The sequence below is a fragment of the Bufo bufo genome, chromosome 4, assembly GCF_905171765.1.
Source record: "Bufo bufo chromosome 4, aBufBuf1.1, whole genome shotgun sequence".
In the NCBI taxonomy this organism is placed as follows: domain Eukaryota; kingdom Metazoa; phylum Chordata; class Amphibia; order Anura; family Bufonidae; genus Bufo; species Bufo bufo.
Window position 1 is genome coordinate 525,926,391 of NC_053392.1, and position 20,502 is coordinate 525,946,892.

At 42.1% G+C, this 20,502-nt stretch overlaps 1 protein-coding gene across 1 annotated transcript in view; it reads left to right on the plus strand.

The window, feature by feature from the left end:
- ACYP2 (acylphosphatase 2) overlaps positions 1-15,675 on the plus strand; it is a 208,233-nt gene extending 192,558 nt beyond the window's left edge. The window contains exon 4 of the mRNA XM_040429742.1: positions 14,642-15,675. Within this exon, the coding sequence (XP_040285676.1) occupies positions 14,642-14,756 (115 nt within the window). The 3' untranslated portion in view covers positions 14,757-15,675. The remainder of the gene's footprint in view (positions 1-14,641) is intronic.
- Positions 15,676-20,502: the final 4,827 nt, after the last annotated feature.

The window sequence follows — 20,502 nt, forward strand, 5'->3', positions numbered from 1 at the left end:
CCGGAAAAGAAAAACGCTAGTGTGAAAGTACCCTAAGTGGGTCTCTACTGATCCTAATCACTTATCGTGTTATTACCGATTTGCCTGGAACCTGGCATAGCCCAATTCCTAGTAGTCCATTGGCACTTAAGGCACTATGGCCCGCATTTATGTGGACTGGCATTTCATATTCCAGTCTAAGCAAAAGTTTGTTGGAGTGAATTACCCCAAATTTATTAAAAGAAGCACACCTGTCAGAAAATTATATCTATGAGTAGTATTAATAAATCCAAATTTTATGCATGAAAATGGTGTGTGCCATCAATTTCAACTTTCTAGCCCCACTTTACTAGCATAAACATGTCAATTAATCTGCCCCTATGTATCACAACAGATAAAATTATACAGGAAAACCACCAGACAGCTTTTATTTAATTATGTACATCACGGATAACACCATGGACCATGTACAATCATATAAATGTATTACCACATGGTCATATTGTTTAACTGGTTCGGGACGAAGGTAATTCCGGTCTTCAGGACCAGATACCATTTAGGGCACATTCACATCACCGTTTAGCTTTCTGTTCTTCTGATCCGTCAGAAGTCCATAAAAAAAAACCTGATCCTTAAAGGGGTTGGCCCATCATAGACAAGGGGGGCATATAGCTAGAATATGCCCCCATTGTCTGATAGGTGCGGGTCCCACCTCTGGCCTGGCCATTTCCGTCTAGGATCCGTTTTTTAGACAGAAACAAAAGTACCGCATGCAGGACTTTCCCCCCCCCCCATCTAAAAAACAATCTCAGACGGAAATGGCTCAAACGGATGACAACTGATGCAACAGGATCCTGCTTTTTTTTTCTCTCTCTCTCTCTTCTTCTGACGGATCAGAAGAATGGAAAGCTAAACGGTGATGTGAATGCACAGCGAGTGGTCATTAACCTGTTAAAATTTCCTGTTAATTCTGTTCCATGTATTTCTGTACAGAGACTCAGAACAAATGGCTGTATAAAGTGCTCTGGTTGTTTCCAAAAAAGAATGTGCGCTTTTATAACGGCATGTGATGATAACTTGTGCTATCTTTTTAGTATGTCTTTGTACTATTCACAAAATGTATGTTAATTGATAATGAAGCATAAATGGAGGCTTTGTCTCTTAAGATCTCTCATATTTGTATGGCAGCAAATCCATTCATCATTGTTCAGTGCACCTGTTAGCAGTCTGCACTTTCTACACTCACCAACCAGGGAAGCATGGGTCCTTGTGTATTACACACTAGAGAGGGTGACAACACGCCGTTAGCTATACAATGGAATGTGTTATTTGGGACTTTTATGGGAAAATCTTAGAACTAAGAATAGAAGCAAAATATCAGTACTGTGTCTTTAATTAAAAACCTTTCCACCTAAATGTACATTTAAAGGGGTTTTCTGGGAATAAAATATTGATGGCCTATCCTCAGGACAGGTCATCAATATCTCAATGTTGGGGTCTGGCTCCAGGCTCCGCCCGCCAACCAGCTTCGTAGGCCAGTGAAGTCACGTTCATCGGTCACATAGGCTATGTGAGGTTTAGTCCCAAGTGAATGGGCCTGGGCTGCAATACCAACCACAGCCGCTATACAATGTACGACGTTGTACTTGGTATGCTGTGAGGAGGCTGCAAAGTTCATCAAAGTGCCATGTCCTCTTCGAACAGCTGATCAGTGCATTGTATCAGACACTTTACAAGATGATGTGTAAATGGGCTCCATCAAGACAATGATCTAAAAGAGAAAAGCAAATCTACCAGAAAGCAACTCTGATACTTTTAGCCCTTAAAGGGGTTTTTAAGGATCAGCATATCATAGGGTATCAATATCAGATCAATGGGTTCTGGCACCCCCACTGATCAGCTGTGAGAACTGCACCACCTCTCCATTTACCTCTGTCCTTATACTGGTGAACCATACATATAGTAGAGGTGATGCAGGGTACTGAAGCTGCAATACTCTGCACCACCACTATTGACCCCTTCCCAACGCCTCACGTAAATTTACCAATATTCAGCACTCTGAGGGGTCTCTCGCTCCATCCTGTCTTTGGATGCCTCTAAGGCCTTTGACAGGGTAGAGTGGAGATTCCTCTGGAAGTTCTTAGAGAGGATGGGATTTGGAAGTAAATTCATAAATATGGTTAAGGTCTTAATATACAGCCTCGCCCTAGAAGATTTATTCTTCTAGGGCGAGGCTGAATATTAATAAGATGCTTACGAGGTGTATTTTTTTTTTTGGGAGGGGTACTCGCCAAGGATGTTCTCTATCTCCATTATTATTTGATATTTATATTGAGCCCCTGACTGCTAGAGTCAGGCAAGATCCTATGATTGAAAGTTTCGGGACATCGGGAACAGAAGATCGTATTTCCCTATATGCTGATGATGTTTTATTTTATATACAACATACTAATTCCACACTTCTGAGGGTTATTCGAGCTGTTAATTGCTTCGGTGAGATTTCGGGTCTTGATGTTAATTGGTCTAAAACTATTCTTATGCCCCCTGCATAGATAACAACCTTTTACTGAGGAGTTGTTAAGTAATTTGAGGATTTCCGACTCATTTGAATATTTGGGTACTATTATCTCCGCTAAGATTCAAGATTTTCTACAGTCGAATTTGATCCCATTGATAACCAAATTGAGATCTAAAATAAAGATATGGCTCCAACTCCCGCTATCTAGAGCCGATAGAATATCCCTGGTGAAGATGGTGATGTCACGACTGTGACTGATCCAGACAGGTCTGGGAGGAGAAGGTCGCAGCGACTTGCTACTCGCGATAGCTTGTGAGTTTGCTCCATGGTTCAGGGTATGTCATCCGGGTTTTGCCTTGTGAACCTTTTTGTCCTGACTGGGAGTTTGTAGGCATCCTTCTCAGGTGAGTCCTGTCTGCCACTCCCAGCTACTATATTAGTTTTAGTTTCACTTGCAGTCATTGCCAGATATAGTCCTTACTTCCAGTTCTATTCTGACCTTTGAAGGAGATCGTTTGATGGTGTTGCTGTGGAACTCTTGTCCGGCGTGGACTGTCGTGATTGGGATCGCCTTCTCTGCTCGTGACTGGATAAGTCTATCTCTGCTATAGTTTGTTTGTTGCTGTCTTCCCCTGCTGTTCTCCTAGACATGAGTGATGGTGACTAGTGCTCCCATCGGCCTTTCCCCACTCTAGGCTTGTTAGGGTGACTGAGGGTTTAGACATCCTGCTCGCCGCACGGGTTCACACCCCGTCTAGGGTATCAGGGCAGACAGGTGCCAGCTTAGGGTTAGTCAGGGGTGGCCATACTATTCCCATCCGTAGATAAGGGTCCCCCTTCCCCTCCGTCTGGTGCGACACGACTGCTGCTGGATAGCGGTCGTGACAGGTGATCCTGCCCCAATTATTGTATATGCTTAGGAACTCCCCAGTATGGATTGAAGGTAAGTTTTTTCAACTGATCGAGAGAATTATCAATTATCTACTCTGGGGGAGGAAGCGAGTAAGGCTTAAATTGGAGCATTTTTATAAGCCGATGGAACAGAGTATTAAATCTTCCTTATTTCAAAGGCTATTTTATAGCATCACAGTTATGGTTGTACCATGAATGGGAGAAAAGTCCACAATGTAGAACTTTGGTGAAGATGTCGCCACATGATAATAATTTTACCTTATTGGAATCTGGCCAAAGTGCAGGGAAGACAAAAACATGCAACAGAGAAGTCAAACAAGCCGTGTCAAAACCAAGAGAGCAGTAAGGTACCAGAGGAGCAAGCAGAGGATCGTCAGGAGAAGTCGAAGTAATTAGTAAGTAATTTGAGGATTTCCGACTCATTTGAATATTTATCTCCGCTAAGATTCAAGATTTTCTACAGTCGAATTTGATCCCATTGATAACCAAATTGAGATCTAAAATAAAAATTTTGTTGTGTCAATTTTTTTTTTTATATATATATATGTATACTGTCCTCATACACGTTAGCACGGTGTGTAATCTGACATGTAGTTTCTTGAAGAAGAGAAAACTGTTCAGCTTTAACTTTCTCATTTATTGATAGTAGATTGACAGGAAAGGTGAAACTACAGAATAAAACAGTAGTATTTTAGAACATAAATATCCATGGTACATGGCATAAGACACAGAATAATCTGCTATACATGCAGTACATGGGATAATACAATGATAGTAATGAGCTATCAGATACAAGTAACATATATAAACTATGGTAAATGTCACAAGATAGTGTCCTTACTGACTATGCTTAAAAACAGGCTGAATAACAGATGATGGGGCAGGAAAACCAGTGAGAGCGCGTGGCTCCTGAGACATAAGATGGTGGCTGCTTGCTGTACCAGCACAAGACCAGCAAGAACCAGGAACTACCCACAATGCCCTGGGACTCCCATAATGCATAGGGAAAACAGGCTGGATGAAATACATAAACTCATCAGTAGATGGTGCTGTTACCATACAATGTAATGCAAATGTATTACAACACAGTTAAATGCAATGTCAAGCTGATAAACACACAGAAAAACAACTGGATCTGCATCTGGGGACAGAACAATATGTAAATGAGCCAAGTAAGAAGCCCAAGGAGCTGTTACTAACTTTTCCAGAGCCCAGCACCACCCCGCATCCTCCGAATCTCCTCCTTGCTCCCCGACGTCACAAAGCTAGAGCGCTGTGTCGGCATAGTGTTCCTTACCTGTGCTGGCATCAGCCTCAGGGAATGAACTGCGCATGCGCTAGCTCACGCATCGCGAGATTACTGCGCACTAACTTTATGACGTCGGGGAGCAAGGAGGATATTCGGAGGATGCGGGGCGGTGCTGGGCTCCTTCACAGTGGGCATTGTTAGGCTCAAATATTTCACAAATGCCTCTTTAATAGATTCCTGATCTTTAATAATTATGCCTTCAGGAAAGCGAATAGTAACTATGGTATGTCTTTTTGGGGATCCTGAGTAGAGATCACCCTGGCCAACATTTTTCCTTGGGCGACCAGATTCAGAAAAATATTTCTGTCCCTTAAAAAAAAAAGCATTTGCTGAGCCATATCCAGAAGAAAGTCAGAGAAGGCCTGACTTGTCCTCTGTATATTTTCCCTAGTTTGCTCTGTGTTCTTAGTGGAATAGTCATCCATAGCAGTGGCCACTGCTTCTTGCAGCTCTCTCTTTCTTAGCATAACTCTTTCTTAAGTTGGAAATGTTGCTAACCCCCCCCCCCCCCCCTTATATAGGCCTGAAATGCATCCCATACCAAATGGGTCCTTGCTGAATTGTAATTACTGTCCCAAAAAATTCTATCTCCTGTTGATGAGTCCCTACTAGACTAGACTAACAATCGCTGGAAGGTGTCTCCGAACCCAATCACAAATGGCCTGTCTTTTTAATTTATTACCAAGCCCCCGAACATTCCAAGTTCGGATTCTAACCGACATCAATCAACAGAAAAAACAACTGAGAAAACCCCCCCCCACAATTCCTACTTCTTACCCCCCAACCTGGGAGACGCATCACAACACACCCCACAAGCTCTAAACCCCCCCCCCCCATCCAACTCTTGATCCGCCACTGTCCTGGACAGATCTCTCCACTAAGACCACCTCTCCTCTCTCCCCCCCCACCCCTACCAGCCACGACGAGAAAAGAAAAAAAGCTTCAGATATTATTCTGATCAAGCCAGTCCACCACAAGGTCAGAAGTATTGTAAAAATGAGTCCCACTGTCAGAGATTATCCGCAATTTAGCTGGGTACACAAATAAATATTTAATGTTCTTTTCATGAAGTCGTCTCTTAACCTCGATGTAGTTATGTCTTTTATCTTGAATATCCTTAGAAAAATCTTGAAAAAAGGACAGTCTATTTCCATTGTAAAAAATGGGGGGGCACTCCCTTGCCCTTCTAAGAATCATGTCCCTATATTGTTAGCCAAGTATCTTCACAAGAAGCATCCGCGGTTGCATTCCAGGAATTGGTTTACCCTCTGGGACCCAATGGACCCTTTCCACAAGGAATAGTGGAGAAAAATGCTCTTTTCCAAACTTTTCCAGAATTAAATTTTTAATCATATCACCAGGATTATCCCTTCCATACCTTCTGGTAGACCCATTATTTTCACATTGCTTCACCTAGACCTATTTTCGAGATCCACCATCTTTTTTTAAGGGTGTTACCCTCAGACCTCAACATAGGGATTTCCATTTTGAACATTTTAACCACTTCCCATCTGGGCCATTTGCCCCCTTCCTGACCAGGCCTAATTTTGCAAATCTGACATATCTCACTTTATGTGGTAATAACTTTGGAACGCTTTTACTTTTCCAAGTCATTCAGAGATTGTTTTCTCATGACACATTGTACTTCATGATAGTCATAAATTTGAGTCAATATATTTCACCTTTATTTATGAAAAAATCCGAAAATTTACCAAAGGAATTTTGAAAGATTACAATTTTCTAAATTTCAATTTCTCTGCTTTTAAAACAGTGATACCTCATAAAATATTTATTACTTAACATTCCCCATATGTCTACTTTATGTTGGCATCATTTTGAAAATGTCATTTTATTTTTTTAGGATGTTAGAAGGCTTAGAAGTTTAGAAGGAATTTTTCTAATTTTTAAGAAAATTGCCAAAACCCACTTTTTAAAGGACCAGTTCAGGTCTGAAGTCACTTTGTGGGGCCTACATAGTGGATACCCCCATAAATGACCCCATTGTAGAAACTACATCCCTCAAGTTACTTAAAACTGATTTTATAAAACTTTGTTAACCCTCTAGGCGCTCCACAAGAATTAAAGGAAAATGGAGATCACATTTTTTAATTTCACTTTTTTGGCAGATTTTCCATATTAATCCAATTTTTTCTTTAACACATCGATAGTTAACAGCCAAACAAAACTCAATATTTATTACCCAGATTCTGCCGTTTACAGAAACACCCCACATGTGGTCATAAACTGCTGTATGGGCACACGGCAGGGCGCAGAAGGAAAGGAGCTCCACATGGTTTTTAGATGCCATGTCCCATTTGAAGCCCCCCTGATGCACCCTTACAGTAGAAACTCCTAAGAAGTGACCCCATTTTGGAAACTAGGGGATAAGGTGCCAGTTTTATTGGTACTATTTTTGGGTACATATGATTTTTTGATCAATCATTATAACACTTTATGGGGCAAGGTGACCAAAAAATTAGTTGTTTTAGCACAGGTTTTTTTTATTTATTTTTACAGCGTTCACCTGAGGAGTTCGGTCAAGTGACATTTTTATAGAGCAGATCGTTACGGACGTGGCGATACCTAATATGTATACTTCTTATTTATTTAAGTTTTACACAATAATATCATTTTTGAAACAAAAAAATTATGTTTTAATGTGTCCATTTTCTGAGAGCTATAGTTTTTTTTATTTTTTGAGAGATTTTCTTATGTAGGGGCTCACTTTTTGTGGGATGAGGTGACGATTTTATTGGTACCATTTTGTGGGGCATACGCCTTTTTGATCACTTAGTGTTGCACTTTTTGTGATGTAAGGTGACAAAAATGGCTTTTTTTGACAGTTTTCTTTTCTTTTCATGGTGTTTATCGGACTGGGTCGATCATGTGATATATTTATAGAGCTGACCGTCACGGACGCGGCAATACCAAATATATCTATTGTATTTAATTTTTAACTTTTTTTTTTATTCCTTACATGGGGATTTTTTTTTTTACATGTGAAGCCTTTTTTTTTATTTATTTATTTAACACTTTATTTTTTTTTTTTTTATTTTACACTTTTTGTCCCCCATAAGGTCATACAAGACCTCTGGGGGACATTTACGTCACTTTTTTTCACAGTTGATTTCTCCTGTAACTGGGGCTGACATAGTAGCCGCAGTTACAGGAAAAATGCACCCCCCAGAGAGGCTGTACAGCGCAATACAGCGCTGTACAGCTTTAGTGCAGGGATGATCGAGGTGTCTGAAAGACCTCACACAGCTCCTGCACTCTCCGGTCCCGGCGATCACATGACCGCCAGGCCGGAACAGGAAGCGCATAGCGCTTCCTGCTCTGTATGCACAGTGCTCGGTGAGCGCTGTGTATACAGCGATCTAGAAGGCAGGGACACCTGGGCACTGTCCCTGCCTTCTCTAAGGGTTGCCCTGCTGTCACTGACAGCGGGCAACCCGATCAGCAGCTGTACGATTAGCGTGCAGCTGCGATGTCTGAATGGACGTTTTAAAACGTGCATTCAGAGATAGAGATCCACCACCTGGACGTTTATATTCAATGGGCGGACGGGAGGTGGTTAACTTCCTTCTCCAGGACCTCTACAGATTTCTCTATAGTAGTTACTATATCCTGTATTTTAGAAACCTCATCTCTTATCAGTGCCACATCAGTCTGAATTACCCCGAGTTGAGTTAGAGATGACTTTAATTAACTCTCCGTTATTTTTTTTCCCGCACCTACAATTTCATTCAATGGTGAGGATTCGCCTTTGGACAAAACAGTTACATCGTCTCTCTCCGTTCCCACCTCCTGAGTGTAAAAGTCAGAAATTTCTTCTATATTGGATCCACCTTAACTACATCCACATCTTGCAACCCTTTATGTCCCACTCTTGTAGTGACAGCCTTTAGGAGATTCAGCAAAACGCATATTTTGCTTAGGAGCCTTTCTTTTCTTTTTTTTCTTCTCTCTTTCACCCTTTTTTTCTTCTCCCTTCCTCTTCCCCTTCCAGTTTTTCCCCCTTTCCCCTTTTAATAATAACTTTTCTTAGTTTCTTTCCTTTTTCATTTTTTTTTCTCTTACTTCTCTCTCTTTTTTTTCTGACTATCTCCTCTCCTTCCTCTCTTTGCCTTATTTACAGGTAAAACTCGAAAAATTTGAATATCGTGCAAAGTTCATTTATTTCAGTAATGCAATTTAAAAGGTGAAACTAATATATGAGATAGACTCATTACATGCAAAGCGAGATATTTCAAGCCTTTATTTGTTATAATTTGAATGATTATGGCTTACAGCTTATGAAAACCCCAAAGTCACAATCTCAGATACCCTTTGCTCAGGGGGTATGGATTAATTAGCTGACTAGAGTGGGACACTTTGAGCCTAGAATATTGAACCTTTTCACAAAATTCGAATTTTAAGTTGCATTACTGAAATAAATGAACTTTTGCCCAATATTCTAATTTTTCGAGTTTCACCTGAATATTGATTGTCAAAAAGGGAAGATGGCGTTCACAAAAAAAATGTTCATCCAAAAAAAGAAAAAAGTTCATACAAAATGTAGTAATTGCCAGTCTAGCAATATAATCATAGAGGCCAAGAGCAGATCTTTGATCTAATAAGACACAGGTAGGGAGTCGGTGGTAATACACAGAGAAAGGAAGGGAAGAATATCGATCAAGCAAAAAAAGGGGAACATAAGGGTGGAGGCAGAGCGCGTCTTCTTCAAACCTGAATCCTAGGTCCGTCGGAGAGTGAAGAACAAGGAGGCGGAAGAACCAAGAATGGAGAGGTAGAAGGGAACAGGGAAGGACCAGGGAAAGGAATCCTCCACGGAGCGTCAGGCAGTCACAGCACGGCAAGGAGGCGGGAGAGACGCTAAGGAGGTCTGGAGATGTAGCGGGGCTTGCAAACGATAGAACGCTCAGATCATCCAGGATAGAGCATAGATTAACGTGGCGGGAGGAGGTGGCGCAACGTAGCGTGACTACGTCATCACGTCCCCAAAATGAATTCTTTAAAGCTTTGTTCACTTACAGTCATTTAATATGGGGCAGAGATTAAAGAGACTTGAATTTCCGCCTTTCTTAAATTTTTACTCTTTACTGAAAGAGAAAGCTGAAATACCCAAGCAGGGAATTCCAAGCATTGGCACTGATTCATGCAAGCAGTCTCTCTCTCAGATGTAAGGGCAGGTAATGTTCACATTTAAGCCACAAGGGGGTCATTTTAACTGATTCGAACTGAATTGTTGGTCATTGTTAGTGGCCATGCGGTTTTAGGCTACGTCCACATCTGCGTTACGGTATTCCTGTAGTCTGTTCCGGCAGAGGAGCAGACTCCTGAAATTACCGTATCTGACATACCCAAACACTTCAAGAGCCTGTTAGATCTCCGTTCACTATAATAGGATCCATCAAGTTTCCTGTAGGTTTGCGGCATGAACGCTCACTTTCTGCCAGAAAAATAACGCTGCATGCAGCTGTATTTTCCCAACACAAAGCCGGAATTCATACCTTAAACCGTACTGATTCCATTATAGTAAATGAAAATCCGGCGGGCCCTGGCGGTCTGTCCAGCTATGCTGACAGTCATTCTGGTAGTCTTCTTCTTTGCTCGAACAGACTACCGGAATGCCGTAGCGTAGATGTGAAATTAGTCTTACAGGTTACTCTATGGCCATTAACAATAAACACCAAATTTACAATTCACAGTTCAGTTAATATGATTCTGCATGACCGGGCCGTGTGGCTGCACCCTCATGTCAGTTAACAGCTTGTAAGCAGAGTGATCATAACCGGACTGTAGCTCCTCTGTAACAATGCTCAGAATGACATACCATACCAGACACTTACGATTCATTATGTGAAAAATCTATTTTTTCATACATAATAAGCTAGAATTCAATAGTTTTTTTATCTACATATAGCACAAAATCATCTGAATACAGAACTTCTTTAAGATTCAAATAAACAAAGAGAGAAATTTAAAGGGATTGTCCAAATCCAGGATTAAACTGGACAATCATCTGAATCAAACTGCATTGACGAACTGTAAGTACTTATCTGCCAGATCTCATACCGGGCTCTTTTTACTAGCCTGCAGCAGAAAAGTCCTGACAACAACACATGACCACTGCAGCCAATCCCTGGTCTCTTTGGGTGCATCACAAGAAGCAAAGAAGGGCATGAGTCTAAAGAAAGGACTTTCCCTTCAAGAAAGGAACATATGGCAGATATGTGCAACAAGCCCAGGAGGACCGGGAGTGGAGGATGGTAGTGGTAGTGGCTCTGACTGTAACAGTCATTTACAGTGGCTTTCCTCACCCGGTTGCTCCCTAGGGCCGTTCAGTCAAAGGAGGTCACACCTTTCTTCCCTGGTTTTGGGGCTGCTGCCTGACGGTAGTTGAAGTGTCCTTGATGTTGTTTGTATGGGTGCAAAGCAGGGCTTAGAAAGTGTGAAGGTCAGCGTATGGTGCAAAAGTCAGTAACCGAGCCAGATTTAGTGTGGGGGGGGAAACAACGCCGCTGCTGGGGCCGTAGAGTATGAGCCGAGGAGAGGCGTGCTTGGGCTCTGCTGGGGGGTGGGCCTGGGCACTCAATAGGGTGTTCCTGGGCGCCTTTGAACAAAAATAACGCCCCTCTGGGCACCCTACTAGCTCATTTGCATAAAGAATAAAGTGGAAAAGCACATCTGGAAAGGAGGTAGTAAGTGCTACAAGACAATCGTTTTAGTTTAATGGTGATGATTCTGGTGACAGATTCCCTTTAAGAGATACGACTGTCATGTACAAGTGTGAAGGGTGTCTTAACAGTATTCCCCTGACTGCAGTGAAGTGGAAATTGCTTAGGTAGCAAGGTATATTACGGACTCCAATGCTCAGCCATGCAGATTTCTGAACCTTCTTGTCCCTTTCTCTCTTTCTTTCTTGAGTGCTGCATAAGAATGGTGAGGTCTTTCATTCAGTAGATAATGTTCGGAGAAGATGATTCTCTGGAATCTTTATCCAATCCTGTGAGGAGGGAGCACATGGAGTTGCTTCCACCCTCTACTTTTGCTTTCTCACAACTCACTCTAACTAACTGAGCTAGGGGCAGATCCAGGATTAGCAGCCAACCATCCTGTAGGGGGCTGTGTCAGAGTTGCTTAACTCCGTCACATCCATCTATAAGCATACTGGGTACACAGAGCATAAATGACATTAAAGGGACACCGACAGGCCCAATAAGCATATTTAGCTATATATATGACAGTACAGGTCTTATCAAGTGTATTAAAATCATCTAAGTATCCCCCTTGTCCACCTTATAAATACCGAAAACTAAAGTTTTATAACCTGCTTGTCTCGTCTCCAATCTGCCCAAGGGGCGGCGTTTCATCTCAAAATGCGCCCAGCCAGCCGCTCCCAACTGCCGTTCTGAAGCCCCGCCCAGCTCATCAATATTCACTTCGCTGGGCGGCGGCTACAACTCTTCCCGACTCAAGTGCCCGGCGCATGCGCATAAAGCAGAGGCTGCAGCGGCCTCTAAGACGCAGACTGTCTGTACGCAGGCGCGATGTGACCCCGGCCGGGCGCCTGCACTGAAGATTAGACGGAGGACGTGCCCAGAGGATTGAATTGGCCATGCGCAGGATCTTGAGTCGGGGAGAGTTGTAGCCGCCGCCCAGCGAAGTGAATATTGATGAGCTGGGCGGGGCTTCAGAACGGCAGTTGGGAGCGGCTGGCTGGGCACATTTTGAGATGAAACATTTTGAGATGAAACTTTAGTTTTCGTTATTTATAAGGTGGACAGGGGGGATACTTAGATGATTTTAATACACTTGATAAGACCTGTGCATGCATATATATACCTAAATATGCTTATTGGGCCTGTCAGTGTCCCTTTAAATAACATATAAAGAATTAAACAGCAAACAGTTTGCAGGTGCCCCCTCCTCTGGAGTACTGCATATGCACTCATAACGGTTTCCTGCAAGTGATGTAGGTAGTGGTAGATGTTGCATTGAAGAAAAAGCTACTGTGTGAGTTTCTATTCTTCACTGGAGATACGCAAAGTTTTTCTTTTGTTCTGGCAAGTTGTCTACACACTGTATGCCAATGCTGCGTAGAAGAACACAAGTAAAACCTGTGTCTAAGGCTCGGCAACTTAACCAGGAACTCAAACTCATGGAGAACAATTGGTTGGGAAACAGGAGACATTTAATGGGTAACAAAGATATGACCTTTGCAAATGAGAAAGTCTGGGCCGAAGTTTATACTCACCATAGACAGCCAGCATACAATTGGCCAGTTCCCTTTATTATGTGCTGTAATACAAGGCCAGCATTAAGCTTGCTGCCCAGGACAATCCCTGAAAGTGTATCAACCATATCTGTTACCGCTTCAGCATTAATTATTTTGGCAATTATACAAACCTCATTGAACATGAACACAACTTCAAGTGAAACTGCAGGTGGCCAGTTCAAGACTCTCTACTGAAGGAAGAAAGAGGGATTCATGGGTCTAAATTTTCTTAAAGAGACATTCTGCTTAGAACGCATTCATACATACAAATATACAATAGATGCAAAATACAGAATCAAAGGGGAACATACATGTTTGTCTTTTTCATAGTCCTGATTCAGGATTATCTTGCACTTAAGCAGAGAGACATCCAGAATAGTTAAAGGGTTTCTATCACTTCGTTTGACATATTTAGGTGTCAGACACTAGCGATCCGCTAGTGTCTGCTCTAACAAACCATCCTAATATGATAGGTTTTGGGGCAGCCGTTTTGCTAAAATAACAACTTATATCTATATGCTAATGAGCCTCTAGGTGCTATGGGGGCGTCATTAGCACCTAGAGGCTCCGTCTACCTTCCTAAACTGCCGCCGCCCAGCGCGTCCCTCCAGCCCGCCCATCTCCTGCTGAATGCGATCCTCTCCGTGCGCGTCTCTGTTCTGCGCATGCGCAGTGAATGTCTGACCGCTTCCCTGCTCAGACATCTCCACTGCGCCTGCGCCGATGACATCATAGTGCTCCGAGGAACAGGCGCAGTGGAGATGTCTGAGCAGGGAAGCGGTCAGACATTCACTGCGCATGCGCAGAACAGAGACGCGCACGGAGAGGATCGCATTCAGCAGGAGATGGGCGGGCTGGAGGGACGCGCTGGGCGGCGGCAGTTTATGAAGGTAGACGGAGCCTCTAGGTGCTAATGACGCCCCCATAGCACCTAGAGGCTCATTAGCATATAGATATAAGTTGTTATTTTAGCAAAACGGCTGCCCCAAAACCTATCATATTAGGATGGTTTGTTAGAGCAGACACTAGCGAATCGCTAGTGTCTGACACCTAAATATGTCAAACGAAGTGATAGAAACCCTTTAAAGGGGTTGTCTTACATCAGACATTGGGGGGAATATCGCTAGAATATGCCCCAATGTCTGATAGGTGTGGGTCTCACCTATCCATCTTTAGAACGGAGCCCGCAAAGTGAAAGAGGGTGCACCACACATGCGTGGCCCTCCATTCATTCCTATGGGAGCGGAAATATAGCCGAGCGCTGGCTCAGCTATTTCCGTCAGCCCCATAAAAGTGAGCCGCGTTTGCATGGTACGCCTCCCAATCATTTCAATAAGGCGGACAAAAATAGCTGAGTTTGCTACTTGGCTATTTTCGGCACCCCCATAGGAATGAATGAAGGGCGGCAGCGCATACGCTATGTGCCCTCCGTTTTGAAGATACTATTAGAAATTGGGGGCATATCCTAGCAATATGCCTGCAATGTCTGAGGTGAGACAACCCCTTTTAAGACACTACAATTGAGCTAGAAATATTGGAGGCTGCTGCTGAGTGATATGAACTGTACCCAGCATGTATGTCCATTTTAGTAATTCATTGAAATACACTATTATGAATTATTATTCTTTTTTTTTTTTTGCAGGAAAGCCTGGCTGAGCAAAGTAGGAAGTCCTAGCTCCAGGATCGACCGCACTGACTTTTCTAATGAGAAGGAGATCCCTAGTCTTCAATTCCATGGATTCAGCACAAAATACTAAAACAAAATACTACAATAGGGACATGATCCTAACAAATATGCTTCCAGATAGCTCATACATAGCATGATTGCACTGTAATGTTTTGCTGACTAATAACACAAAAGTAAAGGTATGCTGGATTAAAGTGCCGGAGCTACTTTAGAACAGCTGATCGGCAGGGGTGCTAGGTGTTGCATCCCCGCCAATCAGATATTGGTGGCCTATCCTGAGGATAGGTCACCAATAGTAATGGAGTGGGCAACCTCTTTAGGGGGTATTCAGGATATGCCAAAAATCCCTGTTCTCCCACCTCTGGGAGAAAAGCGATTCATAGACTGCCATTCATCAGTTTACAGCTACGGTACGCTCCACTGAGTTCAATGGAGAGGTGGGCAAGTGTTGGCCTCTTCGTTGAAATATATTGAAAGCAGCACTAAGCTGTTTCCATAATTTCCAAAAAATTCAATGGAGGGGGTTGTGCATCTCTCCACCTGACTCTATGGAGCGTGTTATGGTTGGGAATGAACAAATGGGTTCACCTGTCTTTGTATATCGAAATTTTAAAGAGCTTGTTTGCTTTTGACAATCTCCTCTACATTATGTGACTGTTGTGTACCTGGCATTGTATATTGAGTCTTTTGTAACCTGATGAAGGGGACTTAAGTATCCCCGAAACGCGTAGTTTTACTTAATCAATGAATACTCAATAAATAAGATTTCCATCTTTTACTGCAAGTGTCCTGGGTGGTGGTATTGCGCCATTTTGCGGTCTTGCTATATACAAACCATTGTAAGAAAAATAAGCAACCACATACAGGTTTTCCCTATAATAGCAGCAGATTGTGTAAACTCCCAATAGTACTACTCTATCACAATCAACTACATGCCAGAAAACACATATACAGAGCCGGCCTTAGTACATGGCACCCTGTGCGGGAAGCCTTTTTGGTGACCAGCCCCCACACACACACACACCTTCCCACACACACACCTATGCCACCATTATAAGGAACTAAATACACTAAATTGGTAGCATCCAATTTAAAAAGTTCTTATGGAGAAAAGAATGCATAGCTAATGCTTAAATGGGTTGTCCTGGTATGAGATATGAGAGAAATGTCCGACAGGTGCGAGTTCTGGTCCCACCTCTGGGGGACCGTCTCCTATCTCAGGTTTAAAAACGCCTTTACTTCATTTTAATGTCATGTGTCATTTGCATATAAAGTATATAAACATTCACTAGGACAAATATGATTGGAAGTCTGCATTATAAAATGAGAGAGGTGAATAAAGACTTCTAATCCAAAGAGATTTAAGAGAAAAACCAAAAGAAACCAAAAACATAACAAACCTGTGTAACAAAGTGATCTCGATACTGACCAATTACCCAGGGTATTCAGCGGGCGTAGAAGTAGTTGGCACCATACGCTGTATACCGCTAGGTGACTTCTGAAAATAGCTCCTGAACCAAGCTCATTACATGAATACAGCACCAGAACCAAGCTCATTACATGAATACAGCACCAGAACCAAGATAATTAAATAAATACAGCACTAGAACCAAGATAATTAAATAAATACAGCACTAGAACCAAGCTCATTACATGAATACAGCACCAGAACCAAGCTCATTGCATGAATACAGCACCAGAACCAAGCTCATTACATGAATACAGCACCAGAACCAAGATAATTAAATAAATACAGCACTAGAACCAAGCTCATTACATGAATACAGCACCAGAACCAAGCTCATTACATGAATACAGCACCAGAACCAAGCTCATTGCATGAATACAGCACCAGAACCAAGCTCATTGCATGAATACAGCACCAGAACCAAGCTCATTACATGAATACAGCACCAGAACCAAGCTCATTGCATGAATACAGCACCAGAACCAAGCTCATTGCATGAATACAGCACCAGAACCAAGCTCATTACATGAATACAGCACCAGAACCAAGCTCATTACATGAATACAGCACCAGAACCAAGCACATCACATGAATACAGCACCAGAACCAAGCTCATTACATGAATACAGCACCAGAACCAAGCTCATTGCATGAATACAGCACCAGAACCAAGATCATTACATGAATACAGCACCAGAACCAAGATAATTAAATAAATACAGCACTAGAACCAAGCTCATTACATGAATACAGCACCAGAACCAAGCTCATTGCATGAATACAGCACCAGAACCAAGCTCATTGCATGAATACAGCACCAGAACCAAGCTCATTACATGAATACAGCACCAGAACCAAGCTCATTGCATGAATACAGCACCAGAACCAAGCTCATTGCATGAATACAGCACCAGAACCAAGCTCATTACATGAATACAGCACCAGAACCAAGCTCATTACATGAATACAGCACCAGAACCAAGCACATCACATGAATACAGCACCAGAACCAAGCTCATTACATGAATACAGCACCAGAACCAAGCTCATTGCATGAATACAGCACCAGAACCAAGATCATTACATGAATACAGCACCAGAACCAAGCTCATTACATGAATACAGCACCAGAACCAAGCTCATTACATGAATACAGCACCAGAACCAAGCTCATTACATGAATACAGCACCAGAACCAAGCTTATTACATGAATACAGCACCAGAACCAAGATAATTAAATAAATACAGCACCAGAACTAAGCTCATTACATGAATACAGCACCAGAACCAAGATCATTACATGAATACAGCACCAGAACCAAGCTCATTACATGAATACAGCACCAGAACCAAGCTCATTACATGAATACAGCACCAGAACCAAGCTCATTACATGAATACAGCACCAGAACCAAGCTCATTACATGAATACAGCACCAGAACCAAGCTCATTACATGAATACAGCACCAGAACCAAGCTCATTACATGAATACAGCACCAGAACCAAGCTCATTACATGAATACAGCACCAGAACCAAGATCATTACATGAATACAGCACCAGAACCAAGCTCATTACATGAATACAGCACCAGAACCAAGCTCATTGAATAAATATAGCACCAGAACCAAGCTCATTACATGAATACAGCACCAGAACCAAGCTCATTGAATAAATATAGCACCAGAACCAAGCTCATTACATGAATACAGCACCAGAACCAAGCTCATTACATGAATACAGCACCAGAACCAAGCTCATTACATGAATACAGCACCAGAACCAAGCTCATTACATGAATACAGCACCAGAACCAAGCTCATTACATGAATACAGCATCAGAACCAAGCTCATTACATGAATACAGCACCAGAACCAAGCTCATTACATGAATACAGCACCAGAACTAAGCTCATTACATGAATACAGCACCAGAACCAAGCTCATTACATGAATACAGCACCAGAACCAAGCTCATTACATAAATACAGCACCAGAACCAAGTTCATTACCATAAATACAGCACCAGAACCAAGCTCATTACATGAATACAGCACCAGAACCAAGATAATTACATGAATATAGCACCAGAACCAAGTTCATTACATGAATACAGCACCAGAACCAAGCTCATTACATGAATACAGCACCAGAACCAAGCTCATTACCATAAATACAGCACCAGAACCAAGCTCATTACATGAATACAGCACCAGAACCAAGCTCATTACATGAATACAGCACCAGAACCAAGCTCATTACATGAATACAGCACCAGAACCAAGCTCATTACATGAATACAGCACCAGAACCAAGCTCATTACATGAATACAGCACCAGAACCAAGCTCATTACATGAATACAGCACCAGAACCAAGCTCATTACATAAATACAGCACCAGAACCAAGCTCATTACATGAATACAGCACCAGAACCAAGATCATTACATGAATACAGCACCAGAACCAAGCTCATTACATGAATACAGCACCAGAACCAAGCTCATTACATGAATACAGCACCAGAACCAAGCTCATTACATGAATACAGCACCAGAACCAAGCTTATTACATGAATACAGCACCAGAACCAAGATAATTAAATAAATACAGCACCAGAACTAAGCTCATTACATGAATACAGCACCAGAACCAAGATCATTACATGAATACAGCACCAGAACCAAGCTCATTACATGAATACAGCACCAGAACCAAGCTCATTACATGAATACAGCACCAGAACCAAGCTCATTACATGAATACAGCACCAGAACCAAGCTCATTACATGAATACAGCACCAGAACCAAGCTCATTACATGAATACAGCACCAGAACCAAGCTCATTGAATAAATATAGCACCAGAACCAAGCTCATTACATGAATACAGCACCAGAACCAAGCTCATTGAATAAATATAGCACCAGAACCAAGCTCATTACATGAATACAGCACCAGAACCAAGCTCATTACATGAATACAGCACCAGAACCAAGCTCATTACATGAATACAGCACCAGAACCAAGCTCATTACATGAATACAGCACCAGAACTAAGCTCATTACATGAATACAGCACCAGAACCAAGCTCATTACATAAATACAGCACCAGAACCAAGCTCATTACATGAATACAGCACCAGAACCAAGCTCATTACATGAATACAGCACCAGAACCAAGCTCATTACATAAATACAGCACCAGAACCAAGTTCATTACCATAAATACAGCACCAGAACCAAGCTCATTACATGAATACAGCACCAGAACCAAGCTCATTACATGAATACAGCACCAGAACCAAGCTCATTACATGAATACAGCACCAGAACCAAGCTCATTACATGAATACAGCACCAGAACCAAGCTCATTACATGAATACAGCACCAGAACCAAGCTCATTACATGAATACAGCACCAGAACCAAGCTCATTACATAAATACAGCACCAGAACCAAGCTCATTACATGAATACAGCACCAGAACCAAGATCATTACATGAATACAGCACCAGAACCAAGCTCATTACATGAATACAGCACCAGAACCAAGCTCATTACATGAATACAGCACCAGAACCAAGCTCATTACATGAATACAGCACCAGAACCAAGCTCATTACATGAATACAGCACCAGAACCAAGCTCATTACATGAATACAGCACCAGAACCAAGCTCATTGAATAAATATAGCACCAGAACCAAGCTCATTACATGAATACAGCACCAGAACCAAGCTCATTGAATAAATATAGCACCAGAACCAAGCTCATTACATGAATACAGCACCAGAACCAAGCTCATTACATGAATACAGCACCAGAACCAAGCTCATTACATGAATACAGCACCAGAACCAAGCTCATTACATGAATACAGCACCAGAACTAAGCTCATTACATGAATACAGCACCAGAACCAAGCTCATTACATGAATACAGCACCAGAACCAAGCTCATTACATGAATACAGCACCAGAACCAAGATAATTACATAAATATAGCACCAGAACCAAGTTCATTACATGAATACAGCACCAGAACCAAGCTCATTACATGAATACAGCACCAGAACCAAGATAATTACATAAATATAGCACCAGAACCAAGCTCATTACATGAATACAGCACCAGAACCAAGCTCATTACATGAATACAGCACCAGAACCAAGCTCATTACATGAATACAGCACCAGAACCAAGCTCATTACATGAATACAGCACCAGAACCAAGCTCATTACATAAATACAGCACCAGAACCAAGCTCATTACATAAATACAGCACCAGAACCAAGCTCATTACATGAATACAGCACCAGAACCAAGCTCATTACATGAAT